The following is a 26,396-nucleotide window of genomic DNA, read 5'->3' as shown; positions in this document are numbered from 1 at the left end:
CCATTGTAACACAATGTATTTGAGATAGTAAAGAGTACAAATTCTCTGTTCTACCTCCTCTGTTCTATCTTACTTGTTTAGCTTTTGCATCACGATCCTCTGCCATTGATCATTCTTCGAAGCTTCTCCTCTGATACAGAAAATGCTGAGCATTCGTAGAAGATGCTGGTTTTCCCTCTTTCATGCTCTCTCTCTCTCTCTCTCTCTCTCTCTCTCTCTCTCTCTCTCTCTCTCTCTCTCTCTCTCTCTCTCTCTCTGTATATCACTCTATCTTCCTCCTTACTTTCTTATATAAAAGTGAGAAAGTACATTCAATGAAGAACTAACAAAACTCGGTTACAAGGAGAAACAGAATACAGCAACTTCTTAACAGAATATACCTAACCGATTACATCTTATGACTTGGCGATCCAGGTCATTCACTATTTTAAGCATCTCCTTCATTGATGTCAATCCAGGCTGGTCTTTCTTATAAGATCTTTACCGTTGATTATTATTTCTTGTAGTTTTGCTGTATCGCCAAGTCCTCTGCTTCCTTTTTGTTTATTGCTTTCCAACACGTGCCGTTTCCGTTCTTCTCCATCAACTTTTGTTCCTTTATATTTAACATGGCCAACCTTTTCTAAATAAAAAGTTTAAGACATACAACTCAATGGGAATTGCCAACAAGAAATATCGCATCACGTGAGATTCTAAATTTCATAAGGAAACCCAGTAAATTGAGCAATCATGTAACTTCCAAGCATCGAGATTTCAAGCCTAGCACTAAGGCTGCTAGCCGAGCTTCACCTAGTTAGGGTGAGGGTGTTGTGAACCTCGCTAGCCATGGGTGAGATTTCAAGCTTGGCACTAAGGTCCAAAGTTCTGAAATCTAGAGGTGTTGATGAAGGTTGAAGACACAGGAAAACAATTTCTTTAAAATAGTACTTTCTAGCAATGTCCAATATATGATGAAACAAAGCGACTCAAAGTGAGAAAATAAGATTTGTAGATTAAGCTGGGTGATATGTGTTCCTTCTTTTCCGATCTTCTGCCCTGACGCTTGGGAACCAATTAAACTCGTTAGCCAGTTGGCTCAAGGGAAATTGGTGATGCGGAAGGCACCGTCATTCTTTAAAAAGTAAATGCCTTTCTTCTTGGACATCTAAAGCAAGATTCTGATTCTCCTCCCCAAAGGAACTCTGTTGAGTTGCTTAAGATTCTGTAAACTAGTATAGACCTCTGTACAGACATGCTGACCGGGTAGGCAATTCGATTCATTTGATTTTTCAAGATCTCGACGGTGACATTTCCCTCCATTCGAAAAACCCGGATGAGGATGTCGTCTCGCCGGCGCGACCGTGGATCCACCGACACCTCCCGTGCCACGACCGACAACTGACACTGTATCGCCGAGCGGGACTCAACCCAGCACGCCAGCAGCAGCAGCTAGCCATGATGACGCCACCGTCGCCATCGACCCCTGTCTCTCCCCTGCTTCTCCTCCTCCTGTTCGTCCTCGTCTCGTCCTCCTCTGCTTCGCTCTACGACACCTTCCTCCAATGCCTCCTCAACCACACCCAGGTGCTCCAGCAGCAGCAGCAGCAGCAGCAGCAAGAACCCTCCCAGATCCTCCACGCGCCGACCAACTCGTCGTTCCCGACCCTCCTCGGGTCCCTCATCCGCAACCGCCGCTTCGGCACCTCCTCGACCCCGAAGCCCCTCCTCATCCTCACTCCCTCCCAGCCGTCCCACGTCCAGTCCGCCGTCCTCTGCGCCAGGAGGACCGGCACGGAGGTCCGTATCCGGAGCGGCGGGCACGACTTCGAAGGTACCTCCTACGTCTCCCGCGCCCCTTTCTTGATTCTCGACATGTTTAATTTTCGGTCCGTCGATGTGGATGTCGAACGAGAGACTGCTTGGGTCGGAAGCGGAGCGACTATTGGGGAATTGTACTATAGGATCTGGGAAAAGAGTGGGCTTTATGGGTTTAATGCTGGGGTTTGCCCGACCGTCGGCGTCGGTGGGCATTTGAGCGGTGGCGGATACGGGAACATGTTGCGGAAATATGGGTTGGCGAGCGATAATGTGGTCGACGCGCAGATTGTGGATGTCGAGGGTAGAGTTCTTGATAGGAGCTCGATGGGCGAGGATTTGTTTTGGGCTATTAGAGGAGGAGGTGGGGCGAGTTTCGGAGTGATATTGGGTTATAGAGTGAAGCTTGTCCCTGTTCCGAACGTGGTTACTGTTTTTAGAGTGGCGAAGACGATTCAGGAAAACGCGACTGAGCTTGTCTATCAGTGGCAGAACGCTGCGCCAAGGACTGATAATGATTTGTTCATGAGGCTCTTGCTTCAGCCTGTTAGTTCCAAGATACAAAAAGGAGCTAAAACAGTTAATGCCTCTGTTTTGGCTCTGTTTCTTGGAAATGCGGATAGGCTGGTTTCACTGGTTAATGAGGAGTTTCCGGAGTTGGGTTTGAAGAAAGAGGATTGTGCAGAGATGAGCTGGATTGAGTCGGCTCTCTGGTGGGGGGACTTCGATAGTGGTACGGCCGTGGAAGCTCTGCTCGACAGAATGCCTAAGTCGGTGAATTTCTTGAAGAGGAAATCAGATTATGTCCAGCAACCAATGTCGAGGGAGGAATTGGAGTTGCTTTGGGATAAGATGATTGAATTGGGAAAGGTTGGATTCGTGTTCAATCCATATGGAGGAAAAATGGGTGAAATCCCTATGTCAGATGCTCCATTTCCTCATCGAGCTGGGAATCTGTTTAAAATACAGTACTCGATCAGTTGGAGTGAAGATGGAATCGAAGCAGAGCAAAGTAATCTGGCTGAAATAAGAGAGCTTTATAATTTTATGACTCCATATGTGTCGAAAAAGCCACGAAGGGCTTTTTTGAACTATAGGGACCTTGATATCGGGATAACTGATAATGGTGAAAATAGCTACAGGGAAGGCACTGTGTACGGGGTGAAGTACTTTGCTGAAAACTTCAAGAGATTGGTGAAAGTTAAGACAGCAGTTGATCCACAGAACTTCTTCAGGAATGAGCAAAGTATTCCTGTTCTTCCAAGTAAGGTCCCGAACATGAGTTTACTGTTAAACTAATGAGTTTGTTTGGTTAGTGGTACTTTTGAAATTGCTTACCCGTAAGAGGTACATTGATTACATTTATTTTGTGATTTATTCCTGTTCTTCCAAGGAAAAGATTTAATTTGGAACTTAAACTAATAAGTTTGGTTGGATTACTGGCGCCAGTTTAGTGGTAATTGCTTGTCCTCTAGAGGTACATTACGTGCATTTATTTTCTACTATGTGGAGTTGATTTTATTGTATGATGGGAAGTTTGCTGTGAGTAGACAGGCTTGTCCATGATTCATTGCCAATGGCTAATTCTAAAGTTCTTTGTCTTGCTTGTTCACAAATAAATGATCCAAATGAAACAACAGCTAATTTTCAGAACTTTTTTAAAATTCTAACTTGTCTGTTCGAGCATTCTCACTTTTGCTTTAACCAGAATTATGCTGAACATGCATAATGTTTGAAATTTTTGTCTTTTGCCATCAAATCTTTTTGGTTCTTGACTACATTATTTCAGTAGTTGCTATACCGTTCTGCTTTAATCGTTAACAAACATACCAATATGAAGATTTTTCAGTGGTTCACTCATTCAATTTTCCTGCAGGATCCTCCTCGGCCATGACTCAGTATTTAGGGTCAACAGAGACAACTGGAAAAATGACTGTCTTGGTTATCTTCTTCCTCTTTCTGAAGGATCTCATGACCATCTTTTCCTAGAAACGAGGGCCAACATCTTCTTGAGGGAAGTTAGACTTGCTCAGCTGCCTCTTTGAAAGGAAGGAGAAAAACGATAATGCTCCATCCTGTGCTGTCAGTTGGAATTGATTAGTTGGCTACTGACACATGCAAGGAAGAGGTAATCATGTCTTCTTTCATGTAATGTCAAACTTACTGCTACTCGATGACACACGTAATTTGCCAAAACACAGGTAATTTTGCAAATGTCTGCGAAATCAAAAAAGTAGCATACTACTTTCTGTCCCCTGCCAAATAAGAAAGTCGTGTATTGCAATTTTAGGTACTGTATATTGAAAATGACTTGATTGTACCTTTTGAAAAAGATCTTTGGGACTTAATTAAACCAATTGAAAAGTTTAAGACTTGATTACATTCTGCATAAAAGGTTTAGGACTTCTGGTTCGCTTTTACCATAAATTCTGAAGTGACTGATTGTGTTGGATGTAGGATACATCTGCTGCTCAACTTAGCTGCTATCATTGATTGCTTTTGGTGGGGGAACTCCAGTAGATTGGTTTCCCGGGAGGACCAGGAGGAATTGAAGTCTGTGGCAGAATGTTGCTTAGTGGCACTTGTTGATTGCTGCCTGTGGAGAAACTCTGTAATATTGATATGCCAGGAGGACAAAGGAGGGTTCGAGGTTTGTGGCCAAATATTGCTCAGTATGGTTGGTATAGAAAAGAGGGAGAAAGGATTCTGTTATTGATCATTATTAGTCGATTGTTGTCAGTTTACCTAGAGAATAAACCAATAATAAAGAAGACACAATTATGAATTGATTTAAGGATATATATGTGGACAAACTCATGTGATTTTCAAAGTCCAACCTGTTACAGCCAATAACACAAAGCGTTATTCAGATATTCAACCTATATCTCTGAGTTCAATGAGCATCCTCTCATCCCATTTAGACATTGTCGTATCATGGAGTGAAGTGCATCCAGTTGACCTTTTACAGCAGACATCTCTCCATATCATGCTTCGCTTGTAGAAAGGATAATGCTGCTTGATGAATTCTCTCGTTCTCCTCCACCTTTCTTTCATTGTCTTCTAACTTCTGTAGGGTGTGGCACACTTCATCATCGTTTCTAGATTGCCTGTACCTTTGTGACATTGAGAGTCATACTGAAACAACACCAAGTCCATACGGATGTTCTTCGATCTAGTCCCTGTAGAAACTATTTTGGATGGAAGAAGAACCCAAGGAGAGCAGATTGAATTCATTCTTGTATAAAAGCAGTTGCTTTATTGATTAAATATTATAAGCCTTGATAGAATTTGAAAGCTAGAAAAATGATGAAGTTACATATATCAAAGAGAACAAACAGAAAAGTTACTTTTTATCTAGAACATGGACTGGTCTGCAGTGGATTAATCATGGAGATCCATTCCACAAAACTGGATCGATCTATATAGACCAGTCCTGTTTTTGACTGGTTTGAACTGATTTGTAAGATCAGTGCAGTTTATGGCAATGCCAACCAGTCCATGCGTGCGGATAAAATAATTGCTTGTCTGGTGTTCTCTTTGATGTCTGTAACTTTGACATTTGTCTAGCCTTCGGATTTCATATTTTCACAATGGCTTACAATATGTTTAGAATAAAGCAGCTGCTTTAGTATACAAACGACTTCAATCAAGGGACTCTTCGGATTTAATCTCTGTCAATTAGTGTCGTCTGCAAATTGTTGATGGAAGAGGATTAGTATGGAAGAGTGGCAGATTATGGGCTTGGTGTCACTTATACATGACTCTCAACATCACAAACGTATAGATGATCTAGAAATGATGATGAAGAGCGCCACACTGGGAGAAGTCAGAGGAGAATGAGAGAAAGTTGGAGAAGAATGAGAGAAACCATCAAGTGACGTTCTTAGCTCTGCTGTGAAAGGTCAATTGAATGCACGTCATTCTGTAACACAACACCTGAATGGGATGCGAGGATGGTCATTGGACTTATAGGTATAGGTTAAATTTCTAAGTAAAGTTACATATTTCCTGTAATTGATACATAATTGTCTTCTTGATAATTATCTGTTGCCCCCCATTCACGTTAAACTATTGTCTCTGGTTTATACAGTTTGATTCGGCTAGTCAAACTCCTAACGACACCGTTTAACTATTTGGAAGAAAAGTCAGTGGTGAATAAGAAGATAGTGCAGTCTTGGTGCTTTGTGTCTGTCTGATGTGTCATTTCAGTTCTATCAACGCTATTGCTTACACTAGATTTCCTTCGGTTGATGTCATTATGTAGTCAAATGATAATGCTGTGGACAATGTTATATTTGATAACTTTAAAATCTAATTGTTGGTTATATTTACACTTGAATACATTCGGGATCTTTCTTAGCTCTATTGTACCGTCAGTTGTTAATTATTCATGTCGTTGGGACTATAATTATTTCTTTTATGGATTGGTGTTGGAATATATCTCAATTTCACTGCGACGATGGGGGAGTGGTAGAGAAATGTCTCTAGTGGAGATGTGAAAATGTCCCGTTAGATATCCCTATCGGGGATGTTTATGGAAGTATCTCGTGAAGGCATGTCAATGATGAAATTCCAAGAGCCATGATCTAATTTATTGGTTTGAAATTAGAATCACGAAAGTACCCTTTTTTCTTCGAGAACATATCAGGCTCTTGTAGGCTTTGCTCCATATGTCCTGGACCACTAAAACCCAAAAGAATCCCGGAACAACTTCTTTGTCAGCGTTGAAGTCCTTGACGAATGAAGCAAGGCAACCTACCCTAACAAGGTACTTTTCTGATTAAAAGCTTCATTCAAATGAGAGATGTAGTTTGCGACGGCGCCGGTTCTCCTCACGATCATTAAACCAAAAAAAGAAGAAAAATTACAGTGGTACATCAACATTTTCCGAGGAAAAGCTTATCAACAGCAAAATTTTGGAAGCTATTTATTGAAGTATTGTCGTACATTACTTAACAAGTATGTCCTGGATACTCTTTATATTCATGTGGTATTTATTTACTTACCACAATTTCTTTCAATTCCCTTTAGAATTTGGTAATTTTGCCTAGTAATAAGCATTTGACATGTAAAAGCTTAAGTTATAGGTGGAGGGATACCACATGATTATAGATTGTATTTAAGACACGTCGTTAAGTGATTTCGGACATTATTTCAATAAAATGAACCCTAGACATCAAAAAGAGTAGTTGGTGCTTGTAAGCGAGACTTTGGTTGCTCGTGGTTGTGTCCTAAGGATAGGATCAGGCCGTGCGATATGAAGTCCGGGATAATTTGGAGGGCAAGATCTATGCCAGAGTGTGGTATTACAGTCGAATGTAAATTAGCTTTTTTTTTTTTGGACGAAAAGAGTTATATTATTTATATTATAAAGCAGAAACAGCATACTCCACAGTTGGGGCCTCATAACATAACAGGGCCCAAAGTTCAGGAGGAGGAGAAGCCTGCCAGTTTGGAGGAAGGGTCTTCAGTCTCTGTTGTCGTGCGGCCCAATCCGCCACCGCATTGGCATATCGTGGGCAGAAAGTCAAGCCCACTAGTGGCAGTTGCTGAAGAAGAGACTTGCATTCCATCAGAGCTGCACGTGCCTGCCAGTTCACTTCGTCCGCACTCTTTAAGGAGTTCACAGGACTTCTGTTTCAGACTCCACTAAAGCCTCCCCCAGTTGTTTATGTTTTAAGTACTTCAAAGCTTCGAGCACTCCTAGGGTTTCCAGCTGAAGAACCATTTCTGCCCGGACGAGCTTCGTGAATCCATCAACGAGGCTACTGGAGGAGTCCTGGATGACGCAAGACACTACTCCTTCCATCGATCCCTTACACAATGACCCATCAACATTAAGCTTAAAGGAACCGGCTTTCGGAGCTTGCTAGGTATGCGAAATCTGCAGTTCTTTTTTTTTTCTTCTAGAAAATGTATAAATCCCCATTTTTGGTAGCTAGCTTGCTGAAATCATGCAAGATCTACCACTTTGCAGGCATCCGGTTTAGTACCTCGAAAAATAAAGTTGTTGCTCTCTTTCCATACTTGCCAAAAAAGGTTTCCGATCGTTTCCAAAGACGGGAGGTTCGTGTTTTTTCTTATAAATCGTACCGGCCACTCATCCATTCGTTTAACCTCCTGTGCGTCTACTCGTAGGTTGATTTCTGAGTGGTTCCATACCATTGCAGTCCAAGGACAGAGGAGATGAGTGTGTTTGACCATTTCCACCTTATCTCGGCAAAGATCACAGACCGGATCAGGTAAGATCTTTCTTTTCCATAGGTTCTCCTTAGATGGGATGTCGTTTTAACAAACTTTCCATACAAAAATCTTCACTTTTGGGCTGGTCCGCATTTGCCATATAACATTCCATAGTTTTGGTGGTGTTTGATATGAGGAAGAAGGATGTTCCATTGCTATGCTTTTGTTGTTCTATCTCTTAACATATTATAGCCATTTTTGATTGTGAAAGACCCATTCTTCATGCTTGTCCACATCAGTTCATCGCTGGTAATGTGATGATTAATTGGAATTGCAAGGATCTCCTGAGTAGTCTGCTCATCAAATAGGTTATGTAACAACGGTTCATTCCATTGTTTTGCCTCAAAGTTCATCAACTCAGAAACTTTCTGTGGATTATTTATGTTTGCTGGCCCTCCAATTAATCCTCTCTTTAGCCATTTATTTGTTATGATATTAACATTTACACAATTTCCTATCGACCATCTCACTGAATCCGCTATAGCCTCCCTTCCTAAAAGTAAACTTTTCCACCCCATGAAGGTTTAGGTCCCTTATCAGCATGCCGGAAGTCTTTACGACAGAAATAGAGCCCTTTTAATAATTTACTCCACAGTGCATCCGGATTTTTACCATCCCCCAAGCTTGTTTACCCAAAAGGGCATTATTAACAGTAAGTAGGTCTCTAAAACCCATTCCTCCCTTATCTTTCCTTATTTTCATGATTTCTCATCTTTTCCAATGCATACTAGCTTTTGATTCACTGTTTTTCCACCAGAAATTAGCTATTTTTTTTTCTCTATACCCTTGCAAATTGAAACTGGAATTTTGAAAATTGATTGAGGTACTGCCTGAACCACTTGATTTCAAGAGTATTTCCTTTTCTACTTTTGATATAATTTGTTCCTTCTAGCATTCCAATTTCATGTTTGCCCTATTTAAAATCCATGCAACCATTTGTCTCTTTGATGCTTCCCAGTAAGAGGGAATTCCCATATACTTACCTGATCACTATAGCTCTGGAACCCTCAATTCTCTTTTCATATTATCCCTTAATAAAGAGGGACAATCTTTACTAAAAAGATGCTAGACTTGTTTAGGTTTACAGCTTGTCTTGAGGCATAACAATATTGATTAAGAATAGCTGCAACATTTTGGCATTCCTGTAAAGATCCATCCAAGAAGAAAATTGAATCATCTGCAAATAGTAAATTAGTCAAAGTGGGGCAGAACCTATTTAACTTGATTCCTTTAATATTCCCATCTTGTAGAGCTTTACCTATCAAAGATGACAAACTGTTAGCCACCAAAATGAAAAGATAGGGTGATAAAGGGTCCCCTTGTCGAATACCTCTGGTAGGAGTGAAAAAAGGAAGGGGTTCACCATTAAACTTAATGCTGAAAGTGACTATAGTGACATGTTGCATGATCCAGTTAACCCATTTAGCACAAAACCCCATTTTTAGCAAGCAACCTTCTAAGAAATCCCATTCTATTCTATCACATGCTTTCTGCATGTCAAGTTTCAACACTGCTTGGAAATGTTTTTTCCTTTTCCTCATTCTCAATTGGTGCAACACCTCTTGTACAATATAAATATTATCTTGAATCTGTCTTCCATTGACGAAGGCACTTTGCTCCCCTGAAATTAGTATAGGCAGCCATCTTTTCAGTTTATTTGCCAAAATTTTTGATATTATTTTATATGCAAAATTGCAAAGGCTGATAGGGTAATATTGGTCAAGTCTTTCTGGATGAGGGGTCTTTGGAATTAGAGTAATATGTGTTATGTTGGGAGCTGGTTCCAATACTCCCGAACGAAAAAAATCCGAACTTCCTCTAACACATCAATATTGATTATATCCCAATGGTGTTGATAAAAAATTCCATTTAAACCGTCTGGACTAGGAGCTTTCTGAGCTCCAAGTTGAAATATAGCAGCATGAATTTCTTCCAATGTTACTTTTGCCACCAAACATTCATTAATATCATTTCCAATTAGTGTAGGACATTGATCCGGTACTGGTTGGCAGTTTCGAGGCTTTACCAAAGTGTATAACTCCTTAAAAAAGAAATGGTGAGGTGCTGAAGTTGCTGTTTTTCTCGAATCCACTGCTCCAATGCATTTTTCAGCATAGTAATCTTGTATTTTTTTTTTGTCTCCTTTGAATCGTTGCTGCATGGAAATATTTCATGTTTTTATCTCCCCAACAAAGCCAATTAATTCTAAATCTTAACCCCCAAAACATTTCCTCTCTTCTCCATAAGGTTTCAATCTCTTCTTTTACAAGCTTTATCTTGTTTGATCCTTGATACAAGCTTGGATTATTAGTTAAGAATTGAAGCTCTTGCTTTAGGGCTGTTATACAAATATGGCTATTGGGGAACTTCCTTTTACTCCATTCTTTCAATGCCTGGCTTGCAGCTTGTAATTTGTCTCTCAAGCCTACTTCAAAATAAGTTTGAGATTGCCATATATGTTTAACTATTTCTATGCATTCACCATCTTCAATCCAGAAGGCCTCAAAGTGATTTTTTTTTTTTTAAAACAGTTTTAGCACTACTCACCAATAGGAAAGGACTATGATCACACCCAACAGCTGGTAGAGCAAAGGCTTCTACTTCCAGGAACATGAGTCTCCAATCCAGAGAGCAAAACACTCTATCTAGTTTCTCCTTGACCAGATCAGCCTCTTCTCTGTTATTGGACTAGGTAAAAGTACACCATTTACAATGTATTTCCATTAAAGAACAATCATGTATACAGCTTTGGAATGCCTACATTCGATAATTCTTTGCCATCCTTGTTCCCACCTTCTCCCAATAATAAAGTACTTCATTGAAATCCCCCAAACAAATCCATGGTAGTGTATTAGAAAGACCAATCTGTCTCATTTTATCCCATAATTGTAATCTTTCCCCATACATATTTGGAGCATGCACACAACTAACTCTCATTTTGATTCGACTCTCATGATCTACACATATCAAGTTAATCATTTCTTGGGAGCTAAATTCTACCTCTACATCAATTTCATCATTCCATATCACTGCTAGCCCCCCTGCAATTCCTATTGGATTCACCACAAAGCTGTTTTTAAAATCTAGCTGCCTTCTAATATGAGTAATCACATTTTCTTTGTTTTTTGTTTCCATTAACATAATTAAGTTGGGCCTTTCCTGAGCCACAATGGCTCTCAAATTTTGGACTGTCAGTGGTGTGCCAAACCCCTAACAGTTCCAACATATAACCCTCATTTGTAAACCGGTGGTTTATTTAGGCTGGCCACCAAAGCTCATTCCATGGTTCCTTCTGAAAGACTAATAGGAGTATCCTTGCAAATTTGCTTCATCCAAGCTCACCAACTCTATAGTTTCTTTGCTGGTGAGCTTTTTAAAATCCTGCTTTCCTTCTTTGATTCTTCTTTTTTTGTCCAGGATGATGGTTTGGCAACCGGCAAAAGCTATTGTTCTGGCTCTTCAATGTTCATAATGCCTTTTCCCTTATCCTGGTGATGTTCCACTTGATGATAAGGTAAAACTATATCCACATGTGCCCCGTTTGGTGGTTGAGTTGTTTATGTGGATCTTGCTGCTATTTGCTCACCAAAGAAAATGACTATTTGAGTATTGTGAGATGGAAGGTTGCTGTCTTCTTGTATTTCCTCCTCTTCACCCACCTTGTCATCATAAAAATATGCCAAAAGGGACTAGTCTCCTTAGCCTCATTGCTTTTAACCAATGCCCAAACCTATTCATTTTCCTATCTTCATATTTGGCCTCATCAAAAGGAATTTCTTCATAGATTGTTGCAAAGTGCCCAACTCTTCCACATGAGTAGCAGAATCGAGGTAGCCTCTCATACTTAAAATCCAATCAAACTTTCTCCTCTCCTAAATTATATAAGGTACCTGGCCTTAAAGGTGTATCCAAGTCAAGCTCTACTCTTGCTCTTCCCACCTTTTGAAATGCCACTCCCTTTTTCTCCACTTTTGCTTCCTTCACGCAACCTAGAATTTGGGCTATATGTGACACAACCTCCTCACTACACCATTCAATAGGTAGACCATGAATTTGAACCTATAATGCACAGCTTGTAAACTTATAACATTGCGTAGGTTTATTAGGCTCCCATGGTTTAAGGATCAATAGATTACTTGCAAAGGACCATGGGCTGTTCACTAACACTTTTTCTTTATCCATTTTAGAATCAAATGTAAAAGACAGGATATGCGATTCATGATGTGCAAAGCTAACTGAATCTACCTTCCAAGCTCACTTCATTGTGGTAAGAAATGCCTGATAGTTGATATTTCCTCCCGAATACAGCTTACCAAATACTTTACATTTACATTCATCTAACATTGCCTCCGAAATCACTCTATCCCATGGAGGGGCATCCACCTTTGTTTGCAGATTCCCTAACCTCTTGCACAATAAAGCCAAATGACACTTTATTGCCTTAGGTTTGTCCATTTGCCTCACCAATGAATAGCTGTTACTAGATAAGAACAGAACATGGAGCAGAGCCAGAACTCAACAACAACATGCTGCTATCAATCGAAGAAGTCCATCCAGTCATAGAGAAAAGATGAAAATTCCCTTTCGATTGGCTGCGAACCGATAACCCAGAAGAAATCCCGCAGGGAATAGGCAACATTCAAAACTTTAGGAGGCCAAATCTTCATAACCAGCACTACTCGATGCCATCGATGGAGACAAAACCCTATCCCTTCCACATCAGTGAAGAATCGAGGAGAAGGTGATGTAGTGGGTGACGGAAATCTACAGGAAGGGTTCCAATCCACTAAAAATTTGTAATGAGACTATTAGGGTTTTGGGATTCGGACATACACAGGAAGAGCTAGGGTTTGGGGGACAGCTACCAAAAGGAGGTAGAGGGAAGCTCTCAAGATCGAGAGAGATGGCTGAGTCGCTAGCGCAAGGATAGAGACAGGCAATAGCTTCAGATAGTCTGGGTATGAACTGTTTGCAAAGCTGATGTCTGAAATGACGTGCACGATATGTACTTGAGGTTTTTTCGCAAGTTCACCCTCTTATATTTTTGACCCATTTTCTTCTTCGATATCCATTGAAGATACGATCCATAAGTCAAACGTCCTTGTCTTCCGGAACAAGGGAAGAGAGCTAGGAAATGAGGCTGCTAAGTTGGACTTTCAACGGGCGTTTGACTTCGGAAAAAAAAGGGCATTTGACAGTCTTTGCCACGACTTTCGAGCGACGTAAATAAAAAATTAACGTGAAGAATTTGAACAAAATGTGCTAACTTAGACTTTATGTGCACGTGGATGATCTTACCATCACTAGAGATGACCAATAGAAAATTCGACGAACAAAGGAAAATCTATTAGTATCCTTCCAAATAAAGGAACTTGGAGAGCTCAAGCATTTTATTGGAGGAGAGGTTTGAAGATTGAAAGGTAGTAACTCGATTGGTTGGTGAGAGTGCTAGTATGAACACCTAGAGGGGGGGTGAATAGGTGTTTAAGATAAATCTTGGCAAATATATGCGGAATAAAATAAACTTTAAACAAAAGAGTTAGGGAAAAGAATAAGAACACAGAAATTATAGTGGTTCGGCTTAATCCAAGCCTATGTCCACTCTCCCACGCTAACAGCCTTCTTGGCTGGATTCCACTATGCAATCAACAAGAGATTACAACTTTGAGTGCAAACACTTAGTAGATCACACTATCTCACTAAGTCACTCTTTTGGTATTTCTCTCACGATCACAAACGTTTAAGCTCACAAGAGACAAGTGAAGATCGCTCAGACTTTGGAATTATAAATTCTACGCTCCGTCTCTTACTTGCTCATCGGTCCTTCATCTCCTTAAATACTTCTCCACTTCTAAACTAGCCATTGGACAATATCCCAGATAATCGTCTTCCAATATGCCCATTGGACAGCTCTGTATCTAGAAGATTTGGTAGCCGTTGAGTGATAAAGGTAAAATCCCAAATTGATTCCGATCGCCCATACAAACAAAATCTTGGTTTCCATAAGTAAAGCTTCTTCGTATAGAAAGTTCTTATCTTCAAGATCTAATCGTCAATCAAATAGATTGAGTCAATTAAATCAATCTTCATGTGGAATCCAAACCATATCACTAGCCGTTATATGATTGGGCTTGAGTTGCGTTCTGTCGAGTTCTGGATATAAAGTCTGAGAGCAATAGACTTTACAATCTGAGTCTGAGTGCGATAGACTTTGCAATTTGAGTCTGAACAAATTTTGCTTCTGAATAGATTTAGCTTTAAGGTCGTACCGGTTCGGCTTCAAAGATAGAGTCGTCTTCTAGTTCATTATTCACGTTCGATGCAGGAATTTGTCGAGTGAGCGGACTTGCGATGCGGAACAGACTTTGACACTAAAAGTCAGGCGTCTTCGACTTTGACACGAAGTCTGAAATCTTCAGAATATACTTTGGACATGTGTTACGTTAAGTCTTCTGATCGTCTTCACACTTTGACAATATCCTTTACATGTTCTATCATCTGCATGGTCTATTACTTAATCATTAAACATGTTAGTAGCCTTTGATTTATTTTGTCATCTTCAAAACATCATAAGGGATTTCCTAACAGTTGGAGAGGGGAGCGGTGAAAGAAAATGATTTTGAAAAGTGGATTATCTTTATAAAATCGAATATTTGCTTGAAGAACAAAAGGTCCTAGTTACTAATAAAACTTGGAGGATTGAACGGGCTTCTTAATGTTCGGAGATCTATGGGGACTAACCAATTGCTTTACTTTTCGAGAGAAGGAATAAGAGGTTATAAATATAACGTGAAGAATTTGAACAAAAATGTGCTAAGTTAGACTATTAATGCCTGTTCGACTTTGACAAAAAAAAAAAGAAGAAGAAAAATGGGTGTCTGACAAAAAAATGCAGACAAGTCTCACCATGACTTTTGAGCGACATAAATCAAAAGTTAACATGAAGAATTTGAACAAAAATATGCGAAGACCAATGGTTTCGTTGTTTCGCGAAAAATGAATAATTTAGAAAATATTCTTTAAAAAATGGTAGCTTGTTTTGCTTGCGAAAAATAAATGAACGAAAATAATCTTCCATGAAAATATTCATACATAAATTGTTGTTGATAGTGTGAATATATCTCTTTGACTAATTATTTTATGCAATATAAGCAATCATTTTGAAGAAGATATTTTCCAAAATAGTCATTTCCGTAAAACAAACAGAGCCTTATGTGCTATTAGGATTCATTTGTTTCTATTTTCATTTATTGAAGAATTCAAAGAAAATTTGTGAAGGCTAAGTTGCCGTTTGGATTAGTTCATTTTTGTTTTCTTTTATCAATAATAGAATTCATTAACTTGTTCATGAGGAAATTGTGGAATTAGTTAGGATGTTAATTTAGTCTTAAATTTCTCAATTTTGCCAATTTAGTTCTATACTTTTGTGTAAAATTCTATTATAGTCTTTTTTAAACTATTTTTGTTGGAAATTGCTAAAGTGACGGAGTGCCACATAAGATGACCGACTAAGAATAGACTGATGTAACTGAATTTTGGTTAAAATTGGTTGGAAAGACTACATTAGGATTTCACATAAAAGTTAAAGATTAAATTAACAAAATTGAAAAGTTTAGTACTAAATTAGCATTCTTACATTATTAACTGGGTTATTTTCGGGTAAATGACAGATAATAAATGTTTACTTGGCATCATGTTCGTTACAAAACGCTTGTCACGTCCGAATAGTAGTTATATATATATTATAAGTTTCAATTAGTTGACTATGTCAATAGGTTGTAAATTCGCTACACCAAGTAGAAAATACTTGAAAATTAATATAGTTGAGGTACTGAATCAGAGAATTAGCTCTCAAAGATTTGTCCTTATAGAGGACTATATAACATTTTCTATAGTTCTTCCATCTATTAGTGTGTTCTCTTTAACTTAGCCGTACGCTCGAAATTTACTGGGCAATAGGCCTCTTGATTTGAGTAAGAACTTGTAAAGTTAATGCTCCTAACAATGAGGCAATTTCTTTGTATCGACTTAATAAATCCCCTATTTTACTGAATGATTCCTCCTTGTTACATTATCTTCTTTTTTTTAATCAATTTCTCAAGAAAGATATTGTTTAGCATATTAGTCGATGAAAATCAATGGACTGCTAACATAAATAACGAGGGGGAGCTTTCAAAAATTAGCCATCGTAAAATATGCTGCCGCGATTGCAAGCAAATAATATGCATTACTATTTGCTTCTTCAAAAACTGTTAACTCGCATGACTATTGTGAATCTACATACTACTTTTAAGAATAACTACAGATATGCCAAATCGAATCAGCATGTGTAACAAATTCTTTTAAAGGTGAAAACCACCAAAAATCTCAACTATGATATACTTATTCAAATTTTTTCTGATGACACTAAATTTTTTAAACTTGTATTGTGTGATATCCCTCACCAAAGTTCCATAAACGAGCGTCGTTAAAAACTCCGGAAAGCAAATGGTGATAACATGGTGCCCACGTGAATAAAGTGAAATAAAAATAATTGCTTTTGCTGAAAAATCGTTTGACGGAAAAGTAAATGTGTCACGTGAATACAAATTTGAGTTTTTTATATTACAAGAAAAGTTTTAAACAAACATGTTATAATAAGCATAATTTAAGGTTTTTGATATCATAAAAAAAGTTTAGGATAAATGTGTTTTAATGGATATAGTTTGGGGTTTTTGATAGCTTTTTTCCATCTTTTGAAAGCAAACCTCTACTATTTTGTGTGATATAAAAAATTTGAATCTCACCAAAACACAAAATACTGAAGTTCTGGTTTCTTTCCATAGAACATCTGAAAAGGTGTCTTGTTGTTGAGAACACGACTTGGCATTCGATTGATCAGGTAAGCTGTAGTGACCACACAATCTCCCCAAAAAGTGTCGGGAATGGAAGCTTGAAATTTAAGAGCACGGGCTACTTCTAAGAGATGACGGTGTTTAAGCTCAACAATTCCATTTTGCTGTGGGGTGTAAATGCAAGAACTCTCATGCAAAATTATGTTTGAGGAGAGAAAAAATGCACATTCACTATTGAAGAATTCCCTTCCATTGTTAGTACAAATACGTTGGATTGATTTTCCAAATTGATTTTTGGAGAGGGAGAAAAAAGTTCTTAGATGAGAAAGAACTTGACTTTTTGATTGCATGAGAAATACCCATGTGGCACGAGAAAAATCATGTTAGGAAGAAATGAGAACCATCACGATTGTGTCACGGTCCATGAATCCTCCCGTACTCGTGACACTTGTGAGTGGCGCTTGGGATTTTCTGGTGAAGAGTGTGAGGCAGAAGGGTAGAACACAACTGGTCTGTGGGAGTGGTGTCAGGACGGTTGGTACTAGGAGTTTTGGGATAGAAGGACTACATCACTTAGGAGCTTTGAAGACGGGGTAGGCCTCCCGTGCACAAACTGGTCGGGAGCTGATGCCGCTCCCCTGATGATGCCATGGTAGGCCGAAACCAGTTGTTGTGCCTAAAGAGAACTGCTGCCTTACTCGATGGACTAGACGCCCGAGCGAAGTTGGGCGTGGTAGGATCTCGCACGAAGAATCATTCATTGTATCGTTTGTGGAACAGCTAAAGAAAGGGCTGGCCTGGCGAATTCCGCTCGCTACGCGCCTGCGGGTCATTCCGAGGCCAAGTAAACTCTCGGTCCGTGACAAGTGGTATCAGAGCAGGAATCCCTCCAGTAAGCAAGTGAGAAAGTCGGAGAATCGGACTCCTCGCTGAAGTGTGGGTCAAGCAGATAAGTCCTAGTGGATGGGTGCTAGGACGAGTCGGCTTCTCGCTGAACGGAATGTGAGTTAGAGAAGAACCGAACCCTTGCTGAATAGGGATAACATTCATGGATCGATCAGTGAATACGAAGAAGAGGTCTACTATCACGTTTTCAACAAGAAAAGAACCTCCATTGGTCTGGTAGGGTCAAGATGCCGGTTAGGCTAAAATGGTGCTGCCAAAAAGATGCAGTTGACGAAAAATGCCACACTTGCCAGAAAGCGCAGGTGACTGAAGGGCCGAGTGGCTGAGATCAAAAGAGGCCACCAATGGAGCAAAACTTGTTTTGTTGGGCGAGCGTGACCGTTCGATGTGAATTCCCAAAAGTGGCACATCAATGGTTCATTTACGCAAGGAAGCGATGGAGCGAGATCGCAATGAGGGCGTTACAAATTGAGTGGGGGAGAATGTCACGGTCCGTGAATCCTCCTGTACTCGTGACACTTGTGAGTGGCGCTTGGGATTATTTGGTGAAGAGTGTGAGGCAGAAGGGTAGAACACAACTGGTTCGTGGGAGTGGCGTCAGGACGGTTGGTGCTAGGAGTTCGGGATAGAAGGACTACATCACTTAGGAGCTCAAGAGATGGGGTAGGCCTCCCGTGCACAAACCGGTCGGGAGTTGATGCCGCTCTCCCGACGAGAAACCAGTTGTTGTGCCTAAAGAGAACTGCTACCTTACTCGATGGACTAGACGCCCGAGCGAAGCTGGGCGTGGTAGGATCTCGCACGAAGAATCATTCACCGTATTGTTCGTGGAACAGCTAAAGAAAGGGCTGGCCTGGCGAATTCCGCTCGCTAGGCGCCCGCGGGTTGTTCCGAGGCCAAGGAAACTCTCGGCCCGTGACAATTGGGTGTGTGATAGGGCCCCCAAACATCACCATAGATTAAGGAAAACATACCTTTTGCACGAGATTTGCTATTGTCAAAAAGTATACAAGCTTGCTTTGCCAGGGGATAGATTGAACATTGAGGGTAAGGGAAAGTAGTAAAATGACCATTATGCTTTTATGACATGACAAAAGGTGGCCAGTTAGATGGTTTAAAAAATGAAGCCATCACAGCGTCATTTGGGCTGTTGGATCCATGCATGGAAAAGGAGCATTGTGAGTCCGTCCAATCCTGCTGAAGAGATCCCCATGGACCGTCAGATTTGGCGGACGGATTGAGCCTTCGTGAATCATCGGATCGCATCATCAGATCTTGGCCGTCCGTTCCCTTCTTGAAGGATCTAGGGTTTGCTCTTACAAAACAAACTTGTGACCACTTTCCTCCTGTTCTTTGGTTGCAGCTCCTCCCTGTGGGTGATTCGCGTGAGTTGTGAGCGCCATCCCATCGTCGGCCTTGTGCAAATCGGAGGCAACAAGACGTTGGCTCTCCTCTTGGACGGCGAGCTAGTAAATCCGGCCAAGCATCAGCATGGATTCCATGGCTAAATCTGAGATCAAAAGGAATGGTAAGACTCATTCAAGATCAATAGGAATCTGGTCACTTTTTCTCTTTATCTTATGGCGCGATATTGCTGCAAGGTCAGATCTGGCCCTTCTAATTTCTCCTCGACTGCCTCTAATTTGTTCCATAAAGTTGAGAGTTTGTTATAGACCGCAGCGATGCTCATATTTCCTTGCTTTAAATCCAAGAGTTGTTGGGTCAAAGAGAAAATTTTCAACCTATCTAATTTTCCATACATTTCTTTGATATTTTCTCACATTTTTCTCGAATCTTCTGTTGGAGGTAGTCCGGCCGCAACTTCGGTGGTGATGCAATTTCCAATCCAGGTTCGGACTAATTGATTGCATTTCCTCCATAGTCGCGCCATTCGCTCATTCAACGGAATCAATAATGTTTTGTCGATGAAAACCTCTTTGTCCTTCTTGACCAACGCTCGCCAAAACTCCATCGACCAGCTAGAATAATTGTTGGGGCCTGACAGCTGTTGGGTGATGAGTCGTAGCTCCAGTTTGTCACCCGTTGCTGTGTAGAACGGATCACCAGGCTCCGGTCGACCGTTGGCAATGACAAACGGGTACGACAGGAAACTGGGTAGGATTTAGTCCCAGACTCGAAATACCCGGTTCGGACAAATAGCCCGCATTTGTTGAATTTGGCCCGATGGTTGGGCTTGCCTCGAAGACGGTTGGTGGGCCTCCACTGGGCTGAATTGGTTCTCCAGGCCTTGACCCATCGACCATGGGCTTGTTTGCGCAGGCCCATAGATCCATGGATCGGGTGCCATTTGAATAGGCAGCCACTGGATGGATTGCCCTGAAACATGCTGGCTATAATCAGTTGCCCTGAAGTGGCCTAGCCCGTGATGGGTTGTCCCTGGTTCGGCTAGGCCTGGACTCTTTGCTCCTGGTCCACGATGTGTTCTTGCTACATAGTTGACTCCTTTGGGGTTCTTCCTTCAGAAGTCGATGAATCCTCCTTAGCCATGGTGTCAATAAGAAAGAAAATGGTAAGAAGAAATTGTTTTTATTTTTGATTTTTGAAGTGCTTTGATATTGATTTCCTACACCGGAGTGCTAACCTTTTTTTGCAGGTTTAGTGTTCCTACAACAACGAAGGTAAGAAACGTCCGGAAGGCAATCAAAGGGTGCAGAAGTCAGAAGAAAAAGAATGAAAAAGAACGCTCACTCTGATACCATGTTAGAAACCAAAGTAGAAGCGAAAAGAATGTCGAGAATAGAAGAGAATGTATTATATGCACTTCATTGATTGATTCAATGTACAAAGGGAATTAAATAATACAAAGAATGTTTAATGAATAAGGAAGTATATCAGATCTAATCCTAGATTGATACAAAATAATCAATTAGAATCTCAAGTATATCCACCAAATATGGAAGCATAATCTGGCGTATCTTCCATATTTGGTGCATATCTTCCAACAGGTTGTCTTTATATATTAAGCCAACCTCTCTTTATTTTACATGAGCAAATGTAAGTGGAACACGGGGGATTCAATGGCAGCTAATCTTCCATTAATTTCCATAATCTTCCTTTCATTTTGCTATGTAGCTTCCAGCTTTGATCAAGTCTCCTTTCTCCAATGCTTTTCCCTTCATTCATTTCAATCCAACTCCACTTCCAAAACCATCACAACAAGAAAAGATCCAACTTACATCTCTCTTTTGCAGTCTTCCATTCAAAACCTCAGATTCTTGAACACTTCCTCACCAAGCCCACAACTCATTGTTACCCCGGTCAATCCATCTCAGATACAAGCAGCCATAGTATGCTCCCAGAAGCTCGGCGTCCATGTGCGGGTGCGAAGTGGGGGCCATGACTATGAGGGCCTCTCCTACGTATCCCAAATGCCCTTCATCATAATCGATCTCAGGAACATGAGGTTGGTCGAGGTGGACGTCGAGAAAGAGAGTGCATGGGTGGAGACTGGAGCAACAGTAGGAGAATTGTACTATGCAATTTCTCAAAAGAGCAAGGTTTTGGGATTCCCAGCTGGTAGTTGTCCTACTGTTGGAGTTGGAGGACAAGTTAGTGGGGGTGGGGTTGGCACGATATTTCGAAAGTACGGTCTAGCAGCCGACAACGTGATCGACGCCAAAATTGTTGATGTTAATGGAAAGGTTTTGGATCGGAAAGCAATGGGTGAAGATCTTTTTTGGGCTATTAGAGGAGGTGGAGGAGCAAGCTTTGGTGTCATATTTGCCTGGAAATTTGTGCTGGTTCCTGTCCCTCCAACCGTCACTGTCTTTGAAGTGGGAAAGACCATTGAAGAAGATGCAACTATGCTTTTGTACAAGTGGCAGAATGTTGCACACAAGTTTCATGAAGACCTCTTCCTCCATGCTGTGACAGGAGTTGTCACTCCATCTTCGAGTTTGGCGAACAAAACAATCAGCATCTCATTCGGGGGCTTGTACCTCGGCAAGATTGAAAAACTCCTGCCTTCAATTCAAGAAAGCTTTCCCGAGTTGGGTTTGACGCGTGAAAGCTGCACGGAGATGAGTTGGATTCAATCCGTCCTTTATTTTGCAGGATTCTCTCAAGACGGATCTCCCGAAGTCTTGCTCAACCGGACTCAATCGTCCAGATCCTTTTTCAAGGCGAAATCCGACTACGTGATGGAGCCTATTTCGCAAACCGCTTTGCAAGGTCTGTGGAATAAGCTCATCGAAGACGAGACGTCTTACCTGATTTTAACACCTTATGGCGGGGTAATGAGCCAGATCTCTGACTCGGCGACTCCTTTCCCACACCGGGGAGGGAACATGTACCAAATTCAGTACATGGTTACTTGGGACAGTGAAGAGGAAAACAATCAGAAAATTAATTGGATGAGAGAGTTGTATGATTATATGGCACCTTATGTTTCACGATTTCCAAGAGCAGCTTATATGAATTATAGGGATCTTGACTTGGGGAGGAACTACGTCATCAATACTACTTATGCTCAAGCAAGTGTCTGGGGTTTGAAATATTTCAAAAGCAATTTTAAGAGATTGGTGAAAGTGAAGACCGCGTCCGATCCGGCTAACTTTTTCTGGAACGAGCAAAGCTTTCCCGTGTCGTCTCCGGGGAGACGATAAGCGCAGGCCTATAAATAGTATTAGGGATTAGCCCGTGTTCTTGGTTGGAACAACATCAACTATGTAATAAGTGTTCGACATACTTTAGTACTTTTCAGTGACTAATTGGCAAAATATCTCGACAAGTTCAATCATTTGTGGTAGTACACATACATTTTGAGATATAATCCTAACAGCTCTTCCATCTAATATAAGTGAGTATATTCTTGATATATGTCTCCATTTTTTCGCCTGAAACATGAAACCCGAACCGAATTAGAGCATGTGAAAAGGGGATTTCTTGAAAGCTCAAATTTGTGGTCGTTTCCAAGTCCAAATTGGCTCTTATTCATGTACAGGATATCTTGCTGAATTCGGTTTCAACGTGGATTCATGGCATGCATATAGTTCAAAGGGTAGTTTTTGTTTTTAGTTGTTTTGTAGATGCACAAAAGAAGTCCACAAACCGCAATATTCGGGGCCTATTCTTTGTGGAGTTTACTTTTTTTTTTTTGTCAAACAGAACCTATTATATATATGGACCAAATCGATTACAAGCAGCAGATATCGCATCAACGTAAATAAGATCTAAAAGAGGGGGAGGGGGAAAAACAGCCCAGTTTCTTTGCTTGGAATTAACCCTATGGGCCTTCGCAGCTCAGTCAGTAGCAACATTTGCCTCACGACGACAGAAGGCTAGGGAAATGTTGGGAAAAAACGAAAGCAGGAAGGCAGCTTCGAAGAAGAGGCTTCATTCTTGCCATGGCGGTGAGCGCTAACCCTTCAGTGTCTCGATGAGGGTCTGACAATTTGATTCAAGAGTCAGCGCAGCATGACAGAGGTCTTGATCAATCAAATGACGGAGAGCAATCAAGCAAGCGTGGATCTCCGCTTGCAGAGCCGAGAAGGCAACAAAGTTATCTGAGAAGCCACCGGTAAGTTGTCCCTGCGAATCACGACACACACAAGCCATAGTCCCTTCCCTGCTTCCCAGTTGATAAGATCCATCGATATTGACCTTTAAAACCCCCGGATGTGGGGGTCTCCATATAGTTCCGTGATGCTGAAACAAAGTAGCTTTGCAGGTGGAAGAACGAGCAACAGTAGAATCCACATGAGATTGAAGCATTGCTTCTTCAGCCACATGATGTGGATTAGGATGTTTTCGTCCAAAAATAAATGCATTTCGAGCCTTCCAGATGTGCCAAAGGACTGTGGCGATCACTGGCAGACCTGGTAAGGGTTTCTGATCACCGGCATGCTTTATGATCCAGGCTGTGATATTCCTTATATGCTGAGTTTGAATGGGGAGGTTGATCTGAGGATTACTCCAAACACGCAAAACCCAAGGACAGAACATGAACAAGTGTTCCAAGGTTTCCGGGGTGTCTTGATCACAAATAGGGCATTTGGATTGTCAATGATATGTCTATGATGCATATTAGCTCTTGTTGCTAAACTATTTTGACATAGTAACCACAAGAAGTGTCGTACCTTAGGAGCAGTGTGCATTTTCCACAATTTGTGCCATAGTAAAGATGGATGTTGATGTGAGGTTGAGGGTGCCCTATTGAGTTTAAGCTCTGCTGAATGTTTGATATTGTGATATGCTGATTTAACTGTGTAGTCGCCATTAGAAGTAGTAGTCCAAAAAAGTTTATCCATGGAAAATCTGGGTCGTACCGGAATAGATGCAATCTGGTGAACCACCTGGGAGTCAAAAAATCTGTGGAGTAGAGAGTACTTCCATGTGCTGGTAGAGTGATCAATAAGATCAGCCACTAAAGTGGGCTCTTCTCGTTGAGGAGGTCTTGTTAATCTGCTTATAGGTAACCACCTATCTTCCCTGATTCTGATGGAACTCCCATCTCCTACTGACCAGCAAACATAGGGAAAAATTGCATCACGTCATGGGGCTCTCTGCCAACCCCATGACGGGCGAGAGCCTTTTTCTGCCTTATCAAACCGTGAGTTTACTTGCTGATCTGTAAAATACCTCCAATCAAGATTGCTTGTCTTACTGAGGAAATGATTGTTTGGATGTTGTGAGGTAATCTCCCGTGATTTATTTTATTTATCAATTACCCGAGGCTAAACACCATGGGTTTGATTATAATCTAGGACTAGGAAATATTCAATTGAGCGATTGTAACTTTGCATTTCTTTGATTAATTAGTGGGAAATTGTTCAATTGGTTATAAATGTATTGAACAAATGTCAATTTAGTTCTAAACTTTTCAAATTTGCCAATTTTTACGAAAATTCCAATGTAATCTCTACAACCAATTTTTGTTGGAAATTGTTGACGTGACGGTCTACTGCATAGGATGGCAAGTGCTGATTGGACTACTACTTAGTGATTACTAATGAAAATTGACTAGAACTATTACATTAAAATTTCATGCAAAAATTTAGGACTAAATCGGCAAAATTGAAATGTATCGATCATAAGCTAATAGTTTGTTTTGGCTAGTTATGAATAAATGTTTGTCCACATGATTTTGGTTTTGGTAATTGATTAGGGAAAATTGTCCAAAAAACTTTGAACTTATAGCACTTTTACTAATTCTTTTTTTTTGGTTAGTCACTTTTACTAATTCAATCCTAAAACTTTTAATAATTTCATCTTTTTTAATCATAAATGAAGATTATCATTTCATGTATAAACAAGCCCTCTAGAGTAAAGGACATCAAAACACATAATCTCCCATAAAGTGGGTGGTGGGTAAGAAATCCAAAAATGTAGAAGGGTCTTACATTTGGAGGCCTTTACTGTTAGCTGGGTTCACTCCTATGTGGAGGAAACCCAATGAGTTGCAAGCCTAAAAAAGGCTTGAGCCCATATGATAAGTTATATAGAGAAATAGGTTTTTTGCTATCTATATAAAGTGGTAGTCGCAAAAGAAAATAGTAACAAGAGAAAAAGAGAAAGCATCAAATTTGGGGTTGGGGCAACATCTGATTTACATCAAGCTGGCATAGTAGGTTGATTTGTGGTCCGATTGAACTGAAATTTTGTCAGCATGTTCATGGCACAATTTTCTCGAATCTGAATGGTTTGATTTTCATTTGAAGTTCTCTACATCATATTTTTCATGGATTGATCAAAACCTACGTTTTTGGTCAGATTTATGCTTGTTCTTTTGTGAAATTCATGTGTATTGCCAAGAATTATGTTCTTGAGGTCTTTGCTACTATGTACCTCTAGTATTTGCTAGAGAAGAACATTGTTCACCCAATTTTGTTGATAGTGAAGATTTTCGGGTGGACTCTAGTCTCGTAGTTTTTGATCTCCTCACATCGAGGAGGTTTTCCACGTAAAAAATCGTTTTGTGTTCGCGTGTTTGATATTTATTTTACTCTACTAAATCGATTCCTATTAGGTTTACATAAGAGGGGCGATTATTTTATTCCGCTGCGTTGATTTGATATTGTTCGAATTGTTACCGTTCTCCCATTAGAGTGGTATCAGAGCTTCCGGTTATTGCTTGATTTTTCTGCCTTGTGTTAAACAATGGAAACGAATACGGGTAGAATGGTTACACTGAATGGTTGGAATTATCATATTTAGAAAGGGAAGATGTAAGATCTTTTTACATGTGAAAGATTTTTATCTGCCCATATTTACCGAGGAGAAACCGGAGAATAAAACTGATGCTGAATGGTCTATATTTTATCATCAAGTGTGTGGTTATATTAGGCAGTGGGTGGATGATAATGTTTTGAACCATATTATTGAGGAAACACATGCATGCGGTTTATGGATAAGCTCGAACAGTTATATGCTTGAAAGACTAGGAATAATAAGTTATTTTTGATAAAACAGATGATGGCTCTGAAACATCAAGATGGTACTCATTTGACTGATCATTTAAATTCTTTTCAAGGAATTATAAATCAGGTTGTTGCAATGGGAATCAAGTTTAATGATGAGATACAAGCACTACGGTTGCTTGGTACTTTGCCGGACTTTTAGTAGACGTTCCGAACATTTTTGTTTAATTCTGCCCTAGAT

General features: G+C 40.3%; 2 protein-coding genes and 1 long non-coding RNA gene across 12 annotated transcripts; all 3 read left to right on the top strand.

The window, feature by feature from the left end:
• The first annotated feature begins 1,185 nt into the window (after nucleotides 1–1,185).
• On the top strand, nucleotides 1,186–6,195 carry LOC104431254 (berberine bridge enzyme-like 21). Its single transcript, XM_039312236.1, has 3 exons — nucleotides 1,186–3,058; nucleotides 3,671–3,922; nucleotides 4,252–6,195. Exons 1-2 carry the CDS (start codon nucleotides 1,435–1,437, stop codon nucleotides 3,781–3,783), a joined length of 1,737 nt encoding a protein of 578 aa, XP_039168170.1. The 5' UTR covers nucleotides 1,186–1,434; the 3' UTR covers nucleotides 3,784–3,922; nucleotides 4,252–6,195.
• A 1,216-nt stretch (nucleotides 6,196–7,411) lies between these two features.
• On the top strand, nucleotides 7,412–13,087 carry LOC104441578. Of its 10 annotated transcripts, none has more exons than XR_005551058.1 (7): nucleotides 7,412–7,667; nucleotides 7,772–7,860; nucleotides 7,933–8,036; nucleotides 10,024–10,093; nucleotides 10,569–10,729; nucleotides 11,455–11,551; nucleotides 12,225–13,087. It is a non-coding gene; the product is annotated as an uncharacterized LOC104441578 (long non-coding RNA). The 10 variants fall into 10 exon arrangements; XR_005551060.1 differs by having other exon boundaries at nucleotides 10,019–10,093; XR_005551057.1 differs by lacking the exon at nucleotides 10,024–10,093 and having other exon boundaries at nucleotides 7,772–7,833.
• Nucleotides 13,088–20,689: 7,602 nt separating this feature from the next.
• LOC104441577 (berberine bridge enzyme-like 24) lies at nucleotides 20,690–22,421 on the top strand. The gene has a single exon (XM_010054725.3). It carries the CDS (start codon nucleotides 20,783–20,785, stop codon nucleotides 22,400–22,402), a length of 1,620 nt encoding a protein of 539 aa, XP_010053027.2. The 5' UTR covers nucleotides 20,690–20,782; the 3' UTR covers nucleotides 22,403–22,421.
• Nucleotides 22,422–26,396: the final 3,975 nt, after the last annotated feature.

The sequence above is a fragment of the Eucalyptus grandis genome, chromosome 5 (genome assembly GCF_016545825.1).
Source record: "Eucalyptus grandis isolate ANBG69807.140 chromosome 5, ASM1654582v1, whole genome shotgun sequence".
In the NCBI taxonomy this organism is placed as follows: Eukaryota; Viridiplantae; Streptophyta; class Magnoliopsida; order Myrtales; family Myrtaceae; genus Eucalyptus; species Eucalyptus grandis.
The sequence above is the reverse complement of the archived record's forward strand: the minus strand, read 5'-3'. Positions and strand labels throughout refer to the sequence as shown.